Here is a 22,759-nt window from a genome sequence, read left to right as displayed (position 1 = left end):
GAGGGTGCAACAAGCACGTCCGGTGAACAGGTCAGGGTTCCAATATACTACAATCTGTACTCTAATAAATGTTATTGGATGGATATTTTTTTTTTTACTTTGTGTTACTTGAGTAGTGTACAGCAAATATGTAATATATCATAGAAGTAGCTACAATATTGCCACTTGCCATCCCTCTGATGTTGCCAGGACGCTTGTGTGGGAGTGGCTGTCTGTTGCTAAGAAAGGTCTCCCGGAAGTGGACGCGTCCTCGTATTTTCCGGACCATATTTTCCTGGCTTGTTTGCAGCACTGTTTCTGCTGCTTGAGGAGCGGTTGGGTTGGTAACTTGTCAACAGAAACATGGCTGCCTCTGCGTCGGGGAAAGCATATCGAAACGATAACGCTTCTATGGGAAGTCAAAAATGCATCGAAGAGCCCCCCGCACAGACGCGGGAGATTATCAAACCGTCTATCATGGAGCTCACCAAAGAAGTGCGAACCAATATCCTATGTACGGTGGAAGGATGTGGCAAGATTCTACCGAACACGCCAGCCCTGAACATGCATCTCGTGAAGTCCCACAGAGTAAAGGTAGCTAGTTTGTTAGCCTCTGCAAGCTAACCAAAGGGGCTACTGACATATTCCAACACATCTTTCTATTTTTCAATTCATGATGCTAGTCTATCGCTAACTAGTTACGCTAGCTAGTTAGAGGCATGCTTATTGGGAAAACGGCAAGTCATCGTGCACTGTTTGAGGCCAGTTCTTTGAAGTTGGCTAGCTACAACTGTATACTGCCGATAACGTTATTTTGTTACTATTGTGAAACATTGCGTAAAGCATTGTAACTATCATCCTAGGCTAGGGTCATAGCTGTATGAGACTGATTATCCTGGCTAATGTTAAGTTAACTAGCTTTCTTGTACTGCTTTTACATGTCAGCCATACAAATGTATTATCTGTTCAAACCCACACGGTTAGAACCGCACAATAATACGAACATTGTGGATATTCAGATTAATATAATAGTTCGTTTAAAACGTTTACATGCTTTGCAAGAACAACGATTTCAGTAATAATCCTGTTCACATAAACACATCTGAAGTTAGGGTAATGATGGGACTTTAGATAAATGCATAAAATCGCCAATAAAAATAAACGTTCAACCACAGTGACCATGTTATATTTGAGAATACGATTTGATATTGAGTTAGGACATATAATGTTTGTATGTGAAAAGATGCATACTTTCAGTTTTCCCGAACTCTAGCTTGAGGGAGGCTTGCGCACGGATGCTGGCATATGCGCAGATCAAATACACCGCTGGACCGCCGATTAAACTGTTTACGTGCCTTAATTCGAAGGTTGCTCCGAAAACCAGGTATTTTAATCGGTTTACTTCGATTATGACCGTACGCCGATTTAAGATAAGCAGAGTAAGGTGTTTAAATGACTAATGCCATACTCAGTTTAATATCGAATTATTAGTGTGCATGTAAATATACTTGTCTCGATGCCCACATAGCCTAACTTTGTAATATTATTGAGAGTCATTTGGTTTTCTAGAAGTTTATGGAAATTCGAGCAATTATAATAACTCTCAGTGAATGAATGTTTATATGGCTGAAGAAGATGGGCTAAGCCCAAGATGTGCAACCAAATCAGTCTGACTAATGTCACACTGTCTTTAGCCTAAATATCAATACAGGCTACAGTAAAGGTCTTGGAGACAATGGTCCTCCTCTTTAACTGAAATGTATGCAGTGTCCCCGCCTGGTCTTGCTGCCCTGTGGGAGTCTTAGTGATTCCAGTTTCCCCCAAATGAATGCTGTTCTCTGCTGGGATCTAGCTGTCTTTTGTCTTGCTACAGACTGAGCTCTTTGGGGAAAAAAAGAAAAGGTGAATGTTTGAATTTGAATAAGGTCTGAAAAGCACTTCATGCTCCTCAAGTACTAACTGTTCTCAATATTGAACTAATTCAACTGGGCCTAATGCAGGAGAATGAGAGATGGAGGAGAAAATACATTGTGCAGCAATTCATGAAGGAAACATAATGTCAATCTGAACAAAATGGTGTCAAGTGAGCATAGTCTTAGATGTGTATGACTGTGACAGGGCTGACAGTAGAGGCAACTATACCCTTGCTTTCGAGAACCCAAGGCATTCTGCCTTATCACAAAGGTTCCCGCTATAAGCACCGCTTACCGGTGGGACCATGTGACTACAATCCCAACGCTCTGTTTTAATGTTTAGAAACGTCAGTTATCGCTTGCGATACGGTTTTCAAAACATATGGAACTTATCTTTCATTTCAATTAGAAATAAACTTTCAATAAAATGCATTTACTGTAGCAGGTTTTCACAGATCCATACGTCCACAAACTACACTTCCTCCTCAGTTACGCTTACACACAGATGTTTGAGCAGGCTAGATAGCTAGTTAGCACAGGTGGTCGCATCTGTCTTCCGTATTCAAGCGCTGTAACATGGGGCTATGCCCGCGTGGGAACACTAACCAGGTGTGTAGTAATTTAACCTTTTCGTTTTTTTAAATGATCTGATATGAAACTGTTACTTATGTTTCCAAAATCGTATCGCAAGCAATGTGTATTAACATTCAGAATTAGCATCAGAGCTCTTAACAGAACTCCCCCGGCCAGACGATACCTTCATAAATATACACTAAAGGTAGTTATGGGCTCACGCTACCCAACCGGAGTCATCAGGCCAGGAAAGCACAGGCTGCTTACTGTGCCTCCGCTGTTACGCACTGGCCAGGCTTGTTCTGTTTTATTCATTGATGCAGGAAGAGAGATGATTTGGGTTATAACACGGTTGTTGCTGGACACTCACTATGCCTTAGCTCGGCTGAACTGCCATATCACATTTGCTGGCCAACTGCTGGATGTGTGTGTAACACGGCAATCAATTTAATTTCACACACTTCCGAACATCACAAATCGTACTCAAATAATAGCCTACTGTACTAGGCAGGCTGTAGTGTTAGACTAGTGACACTTCCTGTGAAATGGCTGTATGGAAGGTGTCAGTGAGTCACTTAGCAGGTTTAACTCGAATGTTAAACATTTTGATGACCTGACTCCTTGATGTAGCATACTGACATATTTTCAGTTTGCATTTCCTTGCTGCGATGCTGCTCAGCAGACCCTACCCAAGCTGTCTTGTAGCAGACAGAAACAAAACTATCTCTGCCCTGCCTGCCTGTATCACCGTCTGGCAATGCACTGTGCCTGGTCTGTCTGCTGGGAAGGGACATAATAGTGTCATGGAGAGCAGCTCAGGGACTGTGCTCTGGCCTAGAACAGACCGTCTGAATGTTAACCTGCTCATCTGCTGCTGCAAGACACCAGTGAGTCCATCTGCTGCTGCAAGTAGCCTATGCAGAACTGTATGCCTCTGACGTAACCTTTACAATAATATAAGATACACTGTCTGTTTACTGTGAAGACAGATCATTTTAGAACTATGCAGTATGTTATGTATATTAGCCTAACTTATATCAAAAGGTCTATTTTATTAGTACTGTACCAATGACACAGTAGATGTAGCCTGCTAGGTGACCTTGGCCAGTGACCTTTGCCAGTGAAATACTGCAGTGCTAGTAATGATGGTTAGGCTGTACACATGGGTCGATGCTGAGGTCTATCTGTGGCCTGTGAGTCATACCAAGCTCTGTGTCTGCTGTACTCTTACATAAGCATCATGCTGTTGTTCATTGAGTTAATACAATGTGCTGCTGACAGCTGCTTCGGCACGGCTATCTGGAGACTGCCAGGAGTGTGGAGTGACGTAGCACACTGGAAAGCACAAAATCGATGTGCTGTTAAACTAATAACTTTCATCTGAACCTCTTTAAAGTCATAGATGTGAACCCTCCATCTGGACCACCTTTGTCTGTTTATTTGCCATTCGCATGGTTTTCTACAAAGGATAATTGCCGTGTCCATCGGCTGGATGTTTTCGAGAGATAGGATTTTAGTCTCTCTCTAACTAAAGTATAACTAATGCCTAGCCTTTAGCTCAGCGGTCTTAAGAGTTGTGCTGATGGCCTACCTTTCTAAATGTGGTTGGTTAGGCTACATTATTTCACTGCTGATAGATGACACTAAATCTTAAGCCTATAGTATCACAATCTAATCATTCATCCTCTCTCTCTCCATAGGACGGTCTTGTCAACCCCACCATCAGGAAGGACATGAAGGGCTCCCAGAAGGTCTACTGTTGTCCCATAGAGGGCTGTCCACGAGGCCCCAACAGACCCTTCTCCCAGTTTTCCCTGGTTAAACAGGTACCACATCCCTACAGTCAGTCTAAGATCTGTATATTGCCAGAGATAGCCTGGCTGAAACCACCTGAGTCAGACTCATGCGGATTGTCTAATGAATGAAAAGACTGAGACAGACATTTCCTTCTGGGTTTTCCCCTAATCACTTTCCAGTCCTGCTTTGGATCTCCCTTGAGATCCTGATGGTGGATGGGAATTGTAAATGATTGGAAAGTGTGTCTAATAATTGTCTCAATAGAGAGGCTTTTGAAGTATAACTAGGAAATTGGAATTAGTGAATAAGAAGGGAGTAATACATTCCTTTATTGCATTTTCCCAGTTCATGTAACAAGTAACCTCCTCTCATAGCCCTATGTATATTCTGCTCTATCCAGCACTTTATGAAAATGCATGCAGAGAAGAAGCACAAGTGTTCCAAGTGCAACAACGGCTACAGCACAGAGTGGGACCTGAGGCGCCACATAGAGGACTGTGGGAGGACCTACCGCTGCACGTGTGGCTGCCCCTACGCCAGCAGAGCAGCGCTACTGTCACATAGCTACAGGACCGGCCATGAGGTCCCCACAGAACACAGGTAGACACAGAGTGTACAAAACATTAGGAACATGTACTCTTTCCATGACACAGCTTTCACCTGGTCAGTCTATGATCCCTTATTGATGTCACTTTTTAAATCCGCTTCAATCAATGAAGATGAAGGGGGGGAGACAGGTTAAAAAGTATATTTTTAAGCCTTGAGACAATTGAGACATGGACTGTGTATGTGTGCCATTCAGAGGGTGAATGGGCAAGACAAAATACTGACGTGGTTTTGAACAGGGCACCGGTTTGTGCCAAGAACTGCAATGTTGCTGGGTTTTTCACGCTCAACAGTTTCCTGTGTGTATCAAGAATGGTTTACCACCCAAAGGACATTCAGCCAACGTGACACAAATGTGGGTAGCATTGTAGTGAACATGGGCCAACATCCCTGTGGAATGCTTTCGACACCTTGTCCTGCGAAATGATGCTGTTCTGAGGGCAAAGGTGTAAGGTGTTCTTAATGTTTTGTTCACTCAGTGTGTACTGGATATCATACTGGAGGGCAGTGTTTCCATTAACCGGTTGTTGATGGGTTTTGGTCAATTAAAATAAAAAATACACAAAAGCCGACAAATATAAGCATTGCCAAGACATTGTCCAGAAAAATCCTCCATAAATCACATTAGCTACGCATGGAGGTTGGTTCACGTCGTCTTTCAATGATCTCTCTACTTTGCCTGTTTAACTGCCTGCCTGTCTGTTTTGAGCTCATGCTCTCACTAGCAGATTAGCATTGTATAACTGGAACTGGCCCACAAAATGTTCACATGCCAGTCTGACACACACAGCTGCATGCACATGACTCAGGGGAGAATGATGATTTTATGCTAAATGAATCTCCCTAAAATAGAATTTACGGTAATGTCCACCAAGGAGGAATATAAGAGATGAAATAATCGTGCTTCCCTACTCTTCCTCTAATCTACTGCCTGTTTCAGTAGTTGGCTCCAAAATGCTTGACTAACTAGCTACTGTACCAAGGGTGGAGGTACAGACAAGTGGACAAATAAATAGATGCTGAAACAGAGGATTTTGACAAGCCAGATGGACAAATTGAGACATGCATTGTGCAAGGAGCCAATGTCCACTTGGTAGGCATTCCTTCCTCCTTGCATATTGCAGTCACTTCCATGTGGTGCCATTGAATCGGCAGTGGGTGCTCCTAAAGGCATTAGTCTACACATGACATTCATTCATGTTGGGACAAACACCTGCATGCACAATGTGCCTTGAGAACAGACTGAATATGACTGCACAACGACTAAATGAGAATGCCGCCACTGCACCTTGCTTTTATTAGTGTTTGTCAAAGCTTTATAACTACCTACTGCTGTTTTGTCTGCTTGACGTATTTTCTCCTCTGCCCTGTGTTTGCAGGTATCCACCAGTGAAAAAGCGGAAGATGGAGAGACAGATAAGTGGAGAAGGAAAAGTCAAACCCAGTGAATTCATGTGTCAGATCATAAAAACGGACAGAGAACTTTCAGAGGACTCCCTCCCTTCAGACAGGGTCTGCCACAACAACCCCCCTAAACACCTCCAGAAACTCCTCCTACCCAAGCCCAAAGTGGCTCTGGTGAATTTCCCTGTGATGCAGCTGGCCCATCTCCCCGTCCTCCTCCCCTCCACAGAGAGCGGTGTTCTGAGGTCTGTGGTGCTGGCCATGGACAGCCAGGGCTCCTTCAGCACCCTCCACCTCATGCCCCAGTCCATGGGGGCTGTGGTGCCTCACCTGGACCCTAAGACCCTGGGCTTCAGGGGCAGCATGCCTGTCTCCCGCCCCAGTCTGGGGCCTGTCAGCATGGGGGTGCAGGTAAGTCTGGAGTCAGTGGGATCTGGCAATGACTCAGGAGGAACCAGGGGGAGCAATATCTCCACCAACATCCAGACAGACATCTCATACTTGTCCAGGATGCCTATGGGGGTCGGGGTGGGGACTGAGGTGTGCCCCGTTGGTGAGTTGTCGGTCTCATCGTGTTCTCAGACAGATATTAGTGTGAGTGCTCAGGTCCTGCTGCCGGTCAGTGTAGAGACCCAGACGTTCCCCTCTAAGGCCAAAGCCACCACCACCATCGGGGCTCAGACAGACACCCACACCCTCAACCAGCTACCCTACCCCTATTCCTCCCCATCCCAGTCCCCCTACATTACCAAACAGACCCAGACCAGACTCGCCCTGGCTGGGTCAGAAGAGAGGGCTCAGATAGACCAGGCCATCATGTGCTCAGACCTCTTCGACAGTTACTCCCTCAGCGTCTCAACACAGACGGCACTGACAGACGGACACTTCAGAACCCACGGTGTAGACGACCCCCTTTCCAGCGCCGGTAACGGTCTCTATGACGACGACAAGTCAGCAGGAGGCATGTGCTTTGGCGTGCAGACAGACGATCTCCAGTCGGGCAGCGTGGCGGACAACCAAACCCAGACCACCTTGGCTCTGTTCAACGACCTGGAGAACATCTTGTCAGGTCACTCTCTGTCCGGTCCCCAGACGCAGATGGATTCTTCAACAGGCTGTGGGTCAGGTCTGGGCTCTGTTCAGGAACAGCACACGGGCATCGACTTTGACTTTGAGGAATTCCTGAACGCTGCCCACATACAGACCCAGACGGAGGAGAGCGAGCTGAGCGGTCTGGGGGCCGACACACCCCTGGAGGTCCTGGACATCCAAACCCAGACAGACTTCCTCCTCCTGGAGGGCCTGGGAAACAGTGAGGGGCCGGGCCGGAGCCAGGCCAGCGACCTGGAACTGGAGATGTTTGACACCCAGACCCAGACGGACCTCAACTTCCTGCTGAAAGCTGGAGGCCACATGCCACTGGGCCACATGCCCCTCGGCAACATTCTGCGCCAGTCCAGCTTCTCCATGAGCACAGAGTCCTCTGACACTGAGACGCAGACCGACCTCCACCAACCGCTGACACCAACACCAAACTCCAACACCCTTCTCTCCATGTCCCAGGGTGACCAGGCCAGGCTCTTGAGCAGTACGGAGACTCAGACGGTGACCGACGCGTCTTCTGAGGGCCTCGGAAACCTCTTCCTGACCAGCAACGAGACCCAGACAGTCATGGATGACTTCCTGTCAGCTGACATGGCCTGGAACATGGAGTCCCACTTCAGCTCGGTGGAGACGCAGACGTGTGAGGAGCTGTTTGCTCTCTTTCAGCACTCTGAGAAACCCAACAGCTGAATTACCACCCCCACACACCTCCTCAGTCCACGCAATGGGTTTCTGGTTTCTGTCCAGGAGGTCCTGGGTTCCTACTCATCATCCTCTACAGTCTATGTCCCTCTACTAATGGAGGTTTAGGTGTAGAAGTGAGCCTTCTTGAAGTCTTAGGACATTCTACAGGGGGGTAGCATGTCTAGGATAACATGTCCAGACATCTCCCTCATGCTAGCTCAAAAGCACTTTATTATAGTTCATGGATATGATTTCCCATCCTTGTTTACATGTTTATTTGCACGTCTTACTACTTAAATATATATTTTGTCTGAAAAGCCAGTTTTTAGTCCGTTTACAGCGTTTTAAAAGTTTGAGCACTAATGTTTGCTGTAAGAGAGTATGTAATGCCTGTTGAGCCTTTCCTTAATCATACTGCTATTGAATGGCTTCCGGCAGATTTGATGTGGCACAAATATACTAGCGAAACTCTAAAATAGTTGCCGCACTCTCATTGTTGACATGTGATTGTGAAGTGCAGTCTTGTAGAATTGCCCTATTGTTACAGGGCCACCCACCTATAAGTTGGGTCACCGCGTTAGCAGACTAGCCTGTCATGGTCTTTGACTTATTCATTAGCTGGCTGTAAGTGTATAGCAGCACTGTGTGCTGAAGTGATACAACACTGTAGAGAAACACTATGAGGATCTAGCTACTCTCTAGTCACTGTGATTACATTGTGATTGTGTATGTCCACCACCACCATATACAGTGCCTTCAGAAAGTATTCACACCCCTTGACTTTTTGCACATTTTGTTGTTACAGTGGGATTAAGTGGAACAAAAAATGGAACATTTATGGAAAATATAACGAATATATCTTCATTAAATAAGTATTCAACCCCCTGCGTAAATACATGTTAGAATCACCTTTTGATTACAACTGTGAGTCTTTCTGGGTAAGTCGTTAAGAGATTTCCATACCTGGATTGTGCAACATTTGCCCATTTATTATTTTCTGAATTTTTCGAACTCCGTCAAATTAGTTGTTGATCATTACTAGACAACCTTTTTTAGGTCTTGCCATAGCTTTTCAAATAGATTTAAGTCAAAACTGTAACTCGGACATTCGGGAACATTCACTGTCTTCTTGGTAAGCAACTCCAGTGTAGATTTGGCCTCATGTTGTAGGTTCTTGTCCTGCTGAAAGGTGAATTAATCTCCCAGTATCTGGTAGAAAGCAGATTGAACCAGGTTTTCCTCTAGGATTTTGCCTGTGCTTAGCTCCATTACGTTTCTTTTTTATCCTCAAAAACTCCCCAGTCCTTAATGATTACAAGCATACCCATGACTTGATGCAGCCACCACTATGCTTGAAAATATGTAGAGTGGTACCCCAAACATAACACTTTGTATTCAGAATAAAAAGTGAATTGCTTTGCCACATTTTTTGTATTGTGGAGTAACTACAATGTTGTTGAGCCATTCTCTGTTTCTCCTATCACAGCCATTAAACTCTTAACTGTTTTAAAGTCACCATTGGCCTCATGTTGAAGTACCTGTGCGGTTTCCTTCCTCTCCTGCAACTGAGTTAGGAATACACCATCCAAAGTGTAATTAATAACTTCACCATGCACAAAGGGATATTCAATGTCTGATTTCTTTATTTTTACCCGTCTACCAATAGGTGCCCTTCTTTGTGAGGCACTGGAAAACCTCCCTGGTCTTTGTGGTTGAATCTGTGTTTGAAATTCACTGCTTGACTGAGGGACCTTACAGATAATTGTGTGTGGAGGATACAGAGATAAGGTAGTCATTTAAAAAACAAATCATGTTAAACACTTATTGTACACAGTGTGAGTCCATGCAACTTATGTGACTTGTTAAGCACAGTTTTACTCAATTTATTTAGGCTTGCCATAACAAAGGGGTTGAATACTTACTGGCACAAGATATTTCAGCTTTTCATTTCATATATTAATTTGTACAAATTTCCTAAAACATAATTCCACTTTGACATTATAGGGTATTGTGATAAGGCCAGTGACAAAAGTCTCAATTTAATCAAGTTTAAATTCAGGCTGTAACACCATTTTTGGGGGGGGGGGGAAAGGCAATGGGTGTGAATACTTTCTGATTGTACTGTATAACAACCCCACTAAATGTTACTGAACATAAACTGACAATATTACAATTTCTATCAACATTTTCTTGAACTATACTCTAACGCCTACCATATTGGTCAAAGCTAGCTGTTGGTATCATTACAATATTTTACCTCATTTGCACATGCACCCCATTCAAATTTCAAGAAACAGACATTTGTTGAGACATTTTTATTGAATGTGAACTTTACATGAGCTCTCCAAGTTTTGAGTATTTCTCCATGTTGGATATTGTTATGTTGGTGCCTTAAGCCAAGTATTTTTCATGATGTATTTTGTAATGTTTCCATTGGTCAGTGATGCACTAAGCAGCTTTAAGAGGTAGGAAGAAGTTCAGGATCAAAATAACATTTACATTATATTTATTTGTGGAGGGTGTATTGGAAGAATACTTCAAATACTCAAGTATCTTTTAATTTGCATGTTGAGTATGTTTTCTGTACCTCTACTTTAAAAAACATTTTGTTGCAAAATATGTTAGAATGCCTGTTTTGTGTTACACATCTAGGTTCTAAGAATGCAATGCAGTATTTTTTTCCAAGGCAGCATTTGCCCTACTGTGGTACACTATCAATATGTATAGAATTGTACCCAGAAACTGCAGAATGTAGCCTACGTCACACTGCACATACTGCACAACATGGCTTAGTTTTTGCACTGCATCTTAAAGTAATTGAAACAGGACTGTTTCATTCCAGTTTATAACAGACTTTCATACTCAACCATTACATTTCGTAACAATGTTTTGTGCTGTACTGAAAACACTACTTCTATTTTAATTTATCGTTCTTGAACTTTATTATAATAGCGCTGAGGGGAGAAACTGCCTTGCTTAAAAAAACATGTACAGTAGACTACATGGCAGGGTTGAAGTCAATTTCATTTTAATTCCAGGCAATTGAGAAAGTAAAGCCAATTCCACATTTGCCTAATTTTGAAGAAAATTTGAATTTGAAATGGAATTGATCCTAACCATGTTTTTCTCAGTAGGGAGTGCATGCAGTCTTTGGTGCCAATGTAATTTATTTAAGTTGCATTTCTGTTTGCAGCCTTATCTTTTGTATTTCAGTTGCCTGAATGTGTAGAGGGTCGATAAAGGTTGCCTCTCGCTGTTTGTTTTGTTGGTGCTATTCAGCAGACGCTCATAATAAACTCTTCAAAAAGGGTTGATTGTTTGAGTTGATGTAGTAGCTGGTTGTCAAAGGACAGGAATACAGTGCTGTATAAAGCCAAATCAAATACACTGCTCAAAAAAATAAAGGGAACACTTAAACAACACAATGTAACTCCAAGTCAATCACACTTCTGTGAAATCAAACTGTCCACTTAGGAAGCAACACTGATTGACAATACATTTCACATGCTGTTATGCAAATGGAATAGACAACAGGTGGAAATTATAGGCAATTAGCAAGACACCCCCAATAAAGGAGTGGTTCTGCAGGTGGGGACCACAGACAACTTCTCAGTTCCTATGCTTCCTGGCTGATGTTTTGGTCACTTTTGAATGCTGGCGGTGCTTTCACTCTAGTGGTAGCATGAGCCAGAGTCTACAACCCACACAAGTGGCTCAGGTAGTGCAGCTCATCCAGGATGGCACATCCAATGCGAGCTGTTGAAAGAAGGTTTGCTGTGTCTGTGAGCGTAGTGTCCAGAGCATGGAGGCGCTACCAGGAGACAGGCCAGTACATCAGGAGACGTGGAGGAGGCCGTAGGAGGGCAACAACCCAGCAGCAGGACCGCTACCTCCGCCCTTGTGCAAGGAGGAGCAGGAGAAGCACTGCCAGAGCCCTGCAAAATGACCTCCAGCAGGCCACAAATGTGCATGTGTCTCCTCAAACGGTCAGAAACAGACTCCATGAGGGTGGTATGAGGGCCCGACGTCCACAGGTGGGGGTTGTGCTTACAGCCCAACACCGTGCAGGACGTTTGGCATTTGCCAGAGAACACCAAGATTGGCAAATTCGCCACTGGCGCCCTGTGCTCTTCACAGATGAAAGCAGGTTCAACTCTGAGCACGTGGCAGACGTGACAGAGTCTGGAGACGCCGTGGAGAACGTTCTGCTGCCGCAAACATCCTCCAGCATGACCGGTTTGGCGGTGGGTCAGTCATGGTGTGGGGTGGCATTTCTTTGGGGGGCCGCACAGCCCTCCATGTGCTCGCCAGAGGTAGCCTGACTGCCATTAGGTACCGAGATAAGATTCTCAGACCCCTTGTGAGACCATGTGCTGGTGCGGTTGGCCCTGGGTTCCTCCTAATGCAAGACAATGCTAGACCTCATGTGGCTGGAGTGTGTCAGCAGTTCCTGCAAGAGGAAGGCATTGATGCTATGGACTGGCCCGCCCGTTCCCCAGACCTGAATCCAATTGAGCACATCTGGGACATCATGTCTCGCACCATCCACCAACGCCACGTTGCACCACAGACTGTCCAGCAGTTGGCGGATGCTTTAGTCCAGGTCTGGGAGATCCCTCAGGAGACCATCCGCCACCTCATCAGGAGCATGCCCAGGCATTGTAGGGAGGTCATACAGGCACGTGGAGGCCACACACACTACTGAGCCTCATTTTGACTTGTTTTAAGGACATTACATCAAAGTTGGATCAGCCTGTAGTGTAGTTTTCCACTTTAATTTTGAGTGTGACTCCAAATCCAGACCTCCATGGGTTGATAAATTGGATTTCCATTGATTATTTTTGTGTGATTTTGTTGTCAGCACATTCAACTATGTAAAGAAAAAAGTATTTAATAAGATTATTTCTTTCATTCAGATCTAGGATGTGTTGTTTAAGTGTTCCCTTTATTTTTTTGAGCAGTATATTTTATTACTGGTTAAAGCACATACTACTTTTGACTTAACACAATAATCAATATTGTACACACTCAACGTGCTATTTTTCGTTAAATGTCAGTCAGTTTTGACCTGGGTTGTGTGGCAGTACAAGTTAGTTTACTATGTACGTGTATTATGCTCAGTCCGTTTGAATACAGTATTGTAATTGTGTAAGTAATTTGGAATATGATACTAATCCCCCCCGCCCACACACTTATGCTGTCACAGCCCTTCACAATCACAGTGTGGTTCACATCTAGCATGTAATTCAATAGGCTACCACAGACATCTTCACATGGGTTGGAACACTACAATCACTGACTGCTCATTCCATTAGAGTGCAATAGCACTAGCATGCTTAGGCAATGGCTCAGATCATGTTTTACCATACTGAGGAGCACCGGGGGGTTCTGACATAAGAATAATGTCTGCTGTTTAACATTCAGGAATCCAAGAAACTGACCTAGAGCTCAGCATCATAGAGTACCTAGCACAGTTGCTGGGTAAGTGTGAGCACCACAATAAAAGCACATACAAAATCTAGAACCGAAATCACACAAATGAATGTATCACTCCATTTTTAAAATGATTCACTCCATATGTCCAGGTGCGTGGAGGGTTTGTAATTAAGGAAGGCTCATGTAACAGTTAAATGATTTCACTCTGAATAATCAGTGGTAACAAATTACCATAACATGTTTGCACAATGTATTCTAGCAATCTGGACTACTTTGCATTGCTGATGTTAGATTGATGGCATATGTGATGATGGACCAAATGCTACTTTTTGATACGCATGTAACGCATGAATAAACTGGTTATACGATGAGGCTGAGGTGGTATAGCCTATAAATCAAATAGAACTAACAGCAATCTGTAAACTCATGTCAGTTCCATGTAGTTTAAAACGACCAAGTTGAATTCATCATCAGTGTCATTTGAAAGATACGAAGATATTTCACAGAAAGCTTATTTTTAATCACAAACCCACAAAGACTGAGCTTTTGGGTTGGGAGAGAGTATGGAGTGCAAAGTAACAGTCTCTGTTCAGAGTAGTCTCTGTGCAGAGGCTGGGATGGGCACCCTGGTACCAAACAGAATGGGCAGTTGGGGCTCTGCACGCTTCAGGTTATTGGTCTTCAGTCCAAAGTAGAGTCTGTGAGCACTGCTGGTCCGGGGATCCTGTCTGAGGTGTCTGTCCAGAGGGTAGGTGGCGTAGGGTAGAGGATCTGACAGTGTGCTGAGGGGCATGTCACATCTCTTGGGGATGGGGATGCTGAAAGCAGACAACAGGTGGGGGCTCTGCTGGCTCTCCACACCAGCTCCGCTCTCCCAGGCAGGCATCACACCGCATGACCCTGCTGTTGCGGTCTCCCCGTCTGAGGCACCGAGCCCCGGGCCGGCCTCCCTCCGGAGCTGGCTGCTGACCCTAGGGTGTCTGGGCTGGTGGGCCTTCACGGGTGGTAGGACGGCGAAGCTGTTGATGATCAGCGTCATGGGACACTCTGAGGCTGAGTGGTGGTGAGGGGGCAGAGCCCAGCAGTGAGTCACTGATCTCACACACCTCAGCTTTGTCCTCCACCATCTTGTCTCGGAGTGTCAGTTGCTGTGTGGCTTTCTGAAGGTCCCTGAAGGACTCTGGTGGGGACTCCTCTGAAGAGAGGAGTCCCGGGAATCAGGAGTCCAGGGAGGAATCAGGGGAGTGGGTTACGCTGGACTCAGAGTCAAGGGGATCCTAGAACTTCACGAGGTCCACACACAGGTGGCAGTGGTGGTCTGTGTCTCCAGTCTTGACGACTCTCTTTCCTCTCCTCTGGGTCTGAACCAGGCAGCCAAGTGGAGTAGTTCTGTCCCAGCCCCGGATCTGTCTCAACAACAAACACGAGCAACTTAGAGAAAATTTGGTTTTACCTTTTAAGATGATTTCTGAGATTGAATGTAGTTATAAACAGTGAATAAACATACTGACACCGTTTCGCTTTTTCTTAACTCACATGAAATTGAAGTGTGTATCTGGTGCCTACGCAATAACGTGACACTGGCTGAATATCATTCACAATCTAGCCAAAAAATAAAAGGTTAACCACAGGGATTACTTACAGCTTCCTCCCATCCGGAGAGACAGAGAAACTCAAATGGCTCCTGCTCTTTGGATGAGGTATCATCGCTGATATCCAAAAGGGCATCAACATGGCCTCTGTTGGGTAGTTGGCAGCTCTGGTTCCATCCTGTGTACTCAACTGCCACACTTCTGTCTTCAGCCACTTCTACGGGCGCCTGATCCCATTCCTTGAATTTGTCCATTCTAAGATGAGCCTTTCAGGGTGAAATCTGTTGAGAGTGAAAAAACATCTCTAATTAGGCACTCATCTTGTAGGCTCGCTGGTAAGAGTGGAGATAAATGTACACAAACAGCAAGCAACCTATAATTAATTGTAAGCAAAACTATTTGTAAGATATCTGAAGACATGTAGCCTTTAACGTCAACTTTATGACATGTTAACTCAAGTGTTAACAAACGTGTTGACCCTGTTTACAAAACCTGTCCATTAAATGGATTCATAAACATTCTAGCTAGCTAGCAAGAGAACCTCACATTTCTGCGTAGCTACTAACGTTAACGTTAGGTAAACTAACGTTAGCAACTTAAGTAGGAAGCGTGTTCTGTTACCTGAAGCCACAAACAAGACTGTAAAAGAGACAACTTACCATTAAAGGGGGTCGACTTCGACACTATCCTCAGCAATACCATACAAGCATTTGCTCCTTGAGGTTTTTACATTCAACTTAATAGGCAGTAACATAGTCATCAAATATTTATTACAGTTTTGCAGCTATCAGGAGACGACCTCAAACAAAGTCAAAGATGTGCTAGGCCCACGAAGTGTTCGGAGCAGAGATAGAACGCCGTTGCCATGACAACTCCACTACAACAGGGCGCTCAGAAGTGACGTGGTGGAAAAGAAGAGGGGAAATGGGAGGGGGCGTGACAAAAACAAGTTGGAAAAAAACAGTTGACACGTTATTGCTCATTTCCATGTTATCTAAGAAAATGTAACACTTTCTAGACCTGGATTTGCTGCTTGTTACAATTCGTGATTTACAGCATGGTGTCCACTATGTTGCTGACTATTTCATTCAATATCTATAATTAAGACTAACCCTAACATTTCTGTAATCTATAGTAAACTGTCCTATACAATATGATCCAAAATAGCCCATTATAACAGTATTGTAATATACATTGTATAACGTAAGGCTATAAAATAGTGGATATGGGCCTAAGTGAATTTGATTCAGATCAGTGCTTGATTGAAATAGGTTCCGATATTCATTTTAGGTGGCAGTGCTGTTTATATTTAGGTGCAGGAGCTCCACAATACTTTTGAGCTAATATTCTATAAGAGGAACAGGAGCTCAAGCAGTAGAACATTTGAGGTGCTGGTACTGAGCTACGGTGAGCTCCTGCCCAAGTCAAGCACTGATTCAGATTGGCCAATGCTTCATAGTATGGCTACAGTAGCTGTAGCACATGGGGATGTGTGAAACTCCTCAACCTGAACTGTCCCCACTTGCGCCAGCGAATAGTTAGCTTGTCGCGTGGCACCGACTTCTGACGCTTCTTGACGGCCGTGGTACTCGCAAGCAGTGTGACGTCCTTTACATAGGCCTACTCATTTACATGATATAAATTATTTACAGGTATCTAGAATATACTCTCAAAGCTAGAGTCCTTGATTGAAACAATAACAAAGTGGCCACCCACCTCTGTTTCGTTTTTTTTTTTTAACGGAGAAAAAAAAAAGGAGAAAGGAAGTTATGCGTTTTTGACTCATGGCCGAAATGAGATTGCCTCGCTGCCCATCCACATCGCTCCGGCCAAAGCCACGCCCACTAACGTTTCTTCTCCGTGAAGCAATCGACATAGCAGCGGAATTAAATTCAGGATGAGTCGTCAGGCAAGAAATGGGACGTGCTATTCGGAACATCGTGGTCCAGCCAGGCACAAACCTTATGACTGTAATGTCATGTCTCTCACTGGGTCCCCAAGTTTTATGTGCACTGTAAGCTCAGCCACACACACATTGACTGGGGCATGCTGCTGGAAATGTCCACAGTGATACGGGAATCCCATATTTCATATTCTTTCATAATGAACGAATTTGTATGCCTGTGAATGAAATTTAAAGTGACGTTAGGGAGGTATGTCTGGTATTTGTGATGCGTTGTTCTAGCTGCACTTGTAGAAGCTTGGTTTATTCGTTCAGAAATGCGCAGTGTCACAGTCTGACGTGGTACTACGGCGCCTATCCGTGTGTTTATCTCTGACACCTGACGGCGTGTTCCTTTCTCAGTGGCTCTGATCACTACCCCTTCGACTACAGACCAGCGACTCTCCCGCTTTATGGAAACCGAGGCTGTGCGTTCTGTTGTGGTTATGCTGCCTCCCAAGAACTGCCTCCCGAGGAACTACAGCTGCATAGCTGGGTTGTTCGGGAGCTTGGCAGCAGACCCGAGAGTAGAAGACGTGGAGGGGATGGAGCTGAACGGAACAAGCGAGCCCATCGAGATGCACCATGTGGTGGATGAGAGACCTAGAGGCCGGGAATCCTTCCTCAAACCCCCGCAGAGTCCGAACCTGCGCCGGAGGTGCAAGTCTCTGCCGACCCCCATAGAGAGAGCGAAGCTTGAGATCTCCCGCAGCCGGAGTCCCTGCAGCCAGAAAAAGGTCCGTTTCGCCGACTCTCTGGGTCTGGAGCTCACCTCTGTGAAGCACTTCAATGACACAGACATGCCCGATGTGCCGGAGCGCATAATGGCCAGATTCGACAGGGGTGCCCTCCATCTGAACCCCTTTGATAAATTCCCCAGGGCACCGACCACCCAGTCAATTTTTATGGAGCTGCAATTCAAGAACCCCGGCACCCTACCAGGCTTTACTGAGAAAGTGAAAGAAGTGAAAGTGTTGTTGGAGTGTGCTGAAGCCGACGAGTTCAGTCTGTCCGGCGTCGTGCGGGTTTTGAACATGGCTTTCGAGAAAAGTGTCTATTTGAGGTTCTCAATCAACAACTGGATAACCTTCATGGACAGTCTGGCATCATATGTCCCAGAATCAAGCGACGGTGTGACAGACAAATTCTCCTTTAAGATAATCACCCCAACAACGTTTCTGGAGAGTGGAGGCACGTTCCAGTTTGCCATAAAATACTGCGTTGGTGGAGATGAGTATTGGGACAATAATGACGGGGTCAACTACAAAGTGCGACGCCACAGGTTTAAGATTTCCCCACCCCGTGAGTGGGAGGATGGCTGGATTCACTTCATCTAACCTGCATGCGCCCTTGGCGTTCTCACCGGCGCACTGTGTGTGTAAAGCAAGCGATCTCTCCACGGGCACCGCTTTACCGTAATGAAAAATAGGGCTACCATAGGCTATAGCCTCTACACATTGTGTTAATGATCCAACCGCCGTGTCCAGCTGTACACGCAGTCATTTTTTACATTGTTTGGGTTATGTTTTTTTTCTCACCACCGTCACAATGGTTTTGTTTCATGTCATTATGTTTGACAGATTTGACAGGATTGAAAGACAAGCCCTTCATTACGTATCCGGCGCGGGAGGTAAATCTGCTGTATGATAATTAGCCTTGGTGTTGGGAGCTTTGTAGTCCTGTGCCCTTTGGTGTGGCACAACTATACTCTTATGTAATGACACGTGCCGTTGAAAACGTGCCAGGAATATACCCCATTTAAGCATCACTATCCCTCTCTAAAACGCAGCGATGCTCGATTCAATCCCCACCTTTGACTATTTTATTAAACATCTTGTGTGATGTCTTAACTGTCAACGACTGCTTATAAAAAAACGGAGGAAAATGGTTATGAAAAATACTAAGACAGTTTCCAGCACGTCTTCTCTCTGTTTATTTCCGATAGCATGGGACTGTGCTCACGTGCATCCCCCTGTGTACGTGTGCCGGATTTCAATCCGATTCTCTCTCATCTGAAAACTCCAGTGTATGGGGCAGGCCGAGGCCCAGTCACAACAATATTCGCACTGGACCAACAAGGGAAATATCAAATTGTAATTTGTCTTACCAATTCCTCATCTTTTCATCTTCTTGGATATGCCTTATAATACCCCTTAGAACTAACGGGGAACGCTGCTGCGCTTTTATCCTGATCAATATTGGGTGTATTCAGTTTTATAACTATTTGAGCATGAATATTTCAATGTTGGGGAAATGATTAAACCCTCTCTATAGCACTGCTCAACGAGATGATGTTAGAAAAAGGAAATCATCCCACGAGCCTTGTTCGCTGGTTATAAATGCACCAGAAAACGATTTTCCAGAGGATGGTAACCAGTAGCAGGAGAGTAGAGTGTGGGTCAGAGTGGAGCCCTACAGTCTAGCAGTAGGCTAGCCTATTAGGATGCTCTGGTATGACCCCAAACATGTAACATAATAATATGTGGATCTTTACCACTCTCAAATGCCAAATAATGCATATGCTATATGCATTATTTTAAACTAGAGGACATGTATATTTGACTAAAAAACTATTGTACAGAACGTTTTGTTCAGGATCTTATAGTAGATTTTTCTCTGCAGTGCAGTCAGTCTGCATGTGTCTGACAGGTGATATTTTACAACATTCCTGTTGTGACACTTGATCTCAACCAGTCACAATAATTCACCAGGTGTATTGTTGTAAACAGTAGTTGAGGATAGCTCTAACCTTAAGGTCCACTGCAGAATCAGTCACCACTGCCTCACCCATACAGTATCTCTACCTTCTTCAAGGTTGAGCTTTAATGACAAAATCCACATGGATATTACTCCATTTTATAACTGTTATTACACAATGATAACTTACAGAGACAGATACTGTTGGACTTTTGTTTCTGTTCCTTGTTGGACTTGAAATGCAACTGTTGCTGTTGAAAATTATAAATTTACCTCAGATCGTTTCTAGAGTGCGGACCTGACGATCTTCCAAAAAATCCAGGTTTTTCTCCTTTTATTCAGGTTGAACAAAACAAAACATTATTTTTTTATGAAATACAGTAGAACCAAAATAGTCAAAGTCATGCCATTTTTAAAACACACCCAGTCCAGTAAAACAGTAGCATTTCATTGTCAGTATTTTGTAAATAACTTCCACTGTGTAATGTTGTATTTTACAGTACGACTATGGTGATGACAGCATCTGAACTACTTTTACTGATTTCAAAGTTGTAATGTTAGACTTGGCTGATGATATAGAAAAGAGCAGTGTTTGTTTGGTAGGACTACATATTGTACAGTTGATGCTATTGCACTGGTGCTTCAAGCTGAACTCATTTGTTGGCACATTGGCATTACACAATGCATGTGTCAAACTCATTCCACTGAGGGCCGAGTGTCGGCGGGTTTTTGCTCCACCCCTTGTACTTGATTGATGAATTAAGGTCAATAACTAATAAGGAACTCCTCTCACCTGGTTGTCTTTGACACCCCTGACATGAGGTGAGGGACCTCATTATGGATGGATGGCAAACTAACCTTAGGTTATGTAACTCAACAGCCCACATTACACAGACGGTTTGTCTACATGTGTACTGGATGTACACCATGTTTAAATTCGAGTTTGTATTTATTTGGGTTGTTATAATTTATGGGAGTTTTCTATGACATGAATGCTTGGAATAAATCAATATTTAGATTTTATTAGGACGCCTCTGAGAGATCAGCAACTTGGAGATGTATCTGTTTAGAAAATGGAATGCATCTCTGAGACTAACAGATGATATAATATAGTTAGTTACTGTTGTCTGGCTATGGTGGTCAGTAAGAAAAGCCTGTGTTTACATGATCCAGGACTTGGAGGGAGCTTGGCCAGACTATTCAATCCTTGAGATTGAAAATGGAAAATAGACTACTCATGTGACCACTGAGCATGTCCAAATGACTCAAACGATTTAGCAGAGTTGTTTGGCTTATCATATTTGTTTGGTTTCCAAAGTCCATCGGTTGGCTCTTTCTAATATCTCCATGGGAAATCCGTAGAGCCTGGTTGGACCAAAATAACCTCACTCATGGTCTCACGTCCACCATGACATTAATCGACCTCTAGGGCTGCACGATATGGGCAAAAACATCTAACAGCAATTTTTATTTTTAACAAATATGCCTATTGCGATTTGACGTGCGATGGAGATCAAAATATTTGGGTGAACTGTTGGAATTATAGAAATATATTGAATTATATTATGAAGCAAAGTGGAAAGCAGCATCGTTCTTGTTTGGAACAATTTGTTGACTGCATTGACCTGACGGAACAACGTGCACATTTATAGTCAATCATCTAACAGCGAGGGGGAGGAACTGCGCTGCTTGAGTGACAGGGGGCGAGGCTTAATGTGTGTGGGAAGCAGCCGCAAGAGGAGAACAAAACGGAGTTAACTGTAAAACCTAAAGTTACTCAAGGCTGAGATGAGTTTCAAAAATATTGCAAATGACATGGATCTCTTGCGATATTGATATTGCACATGTCAATATGTGATTTTGATGTGAATTAGATTAATTGTGCAGGCCACTCATGAGTTGAGACATGACCATTGGTTGACAGCTGGTTGGCCTCACTCTCTTCAGAGGCATGCTAGTCTGTGCAGTCAGTGAGTTCCACACACGACAGCTGTATCTCCACAAAGACTACTGTGGGTAACAAGATGTCACGCCTTGTCAGAGATTGTTTTATGTTCTTAAGTCTGATGAAATATAATGGTTATTTTTCCTCTTGTAGCTTTTGCTTATGATTTCTGTTGACTGTAAATATTATCTCAATAAGTGTACATGTAGTACAGTATGATTTCACTCATGAATTGTTTCAATCATAACCTTTCACTTTGTGAATATGTCATGGAGGTAAAGATGTTTTATAGGGGAAGGATGAAAGGATTCCAGAAACAGACAGTATAGGGTTTGTCAACACAATGTAACCACATTTTATGATCACTAGCTGATGTTTATCTGTTTTTATGTGTCGCATATTGAATGTCTTTCTGCTACCATATTATGTAGTGTAATAGCATTTCAAAAACAGGATTGCAAGCGGTGGATGCATACCCAACTCAGAACTACAAAGTAACTCCAAATATACATGTACAATAGCAATCAAATCTAAAAACTATCTGAACAAAATAGAATTTCAGGAAATGTCCTTTAAAACTGCGCTACGCCTCTGAACCTTATGCCAAAATGTGGGCGGGGTCCCAGGAAGGGTAGGGTTATTATATAAGGTGTAACTAAAGATGGTTCCATTGCCTTATGTTTAGAGATCATACTGAAATGAACACATAAGAGGTCTAAACTGTGAAGGGCTGTTATGGTAGGTTGATCAACATGTGATAATAGTCTCGAGCAGTCAAATCATACTGGATAGTATGTACTGGGGCTAAGCTGAGGGGGTCTTTAGGCTAAAGAGTTGCATGCATGCCACTAAAGACGACATACACTTTTGTGTATCTGAAACATCTGAAAGGAGAGACTAATGATTGTAATATTGAGCTACTCAAAGTTCATAGCGCACTTTGAGTAGGAAAGTAGAAAAGCTAGGAAAAGAGGCATGGTTTGGTTTGGTATGCCTCTTCCGACTTTACACGTATTCCTGTGAATTGCTACTAACCAAGATGTTCTCCATGTTTCATACACAGCTTTCTCTCTCACTGTGAAATGTT

The 22,759-nt window shown here is 43.9% G+C and overlaps 2 protein-coding genes across 2 annotated transcripts; both read left to right on the top strand.

Annotated features, from left to right (window-relative positions):
- The first annotated feature begins 248 nt into the window (after positions 1-248).
- LOC106562295 (ATM interactor) lies at positions 249-9,247 on the top strand. The gene is made up of 4 exons (XM_014127077.2): positions 249-573; positions 4,166-4,291; positions 4,663-4,862; positions 6,248-9,247. Exons 1-4 carry the CDS (start codon positions 343-345, stop codon positions 8,064-8,066), a joined length of 2,376 nt encoding a protein of 791 aa, XP_013982552.1. The 5' UTR covers positions 249-342; the 3' UTR covers positions 8,067-9,247.
- Positions 9,248-17,443: 8,196 nt separating this feature from the next.
- Positions 17,444-18,367, top strand: LOC106562302 (protein phosphatase 1 regulatory subunit 3E-like). The gene has a single exon (XM_014127094.1). It carries the CDS (start codon positions 17,444-17,446, stop codon positions 18,365-18,367), a length of 924 nt encoding a protein of 307 aa, XP_013982569.1.
- Positions 18,368-22,759: the final 4,392 nt, after the last annotated feature.

This window comes from Salmo salar, chromosome ssa11 (assembly GCF_905237065.1).
Source record: "Salmo salar chromosome ssa11, Ssal_v3.1, whole genome shotgun sequence".
NCBI classification, from domain to species: Eukaryota; Metazoa; Chordata; class Actinopteri; order Salmoniformes; family Salmonidae; genus Salmo; species Salmo salar.
This window is presented reverse-complemented; position numbering and strand designations above follow the sequence as displayed.

Bases quoted from the DNA above. Each gene is read 5' to 3' on its own strand.
- LOC106562302 (XM_014127094.1), top strand. From the start codon at position 17,444: ATGGAAACCGAGGCTGTGCGTTCTGTTGTGGTTATGCTGCCTCCCAAG.
- LOC106562295 (XM_014127077.2), top strand. From the start codon at position 343: ATGGCTGCCTCTGCGTCGGGGAAAGCATATCGAAACGATAACGCTTCT. The intron at 574-4,165 runs GTAGCTAGTTTG...CTCTCTCCATAG, and splicing joins TGAAGTCCCACAGAGTAAAG to GACGGTCTTGTCAACCCCAC. The intron at 4,863-6,247 runs GTAGACACAGAG...CTGTGTTTGCAG, and splicing joins GAGGTCCCCACAGAACACAG to GTATCCACCAGTGAAAAAGC.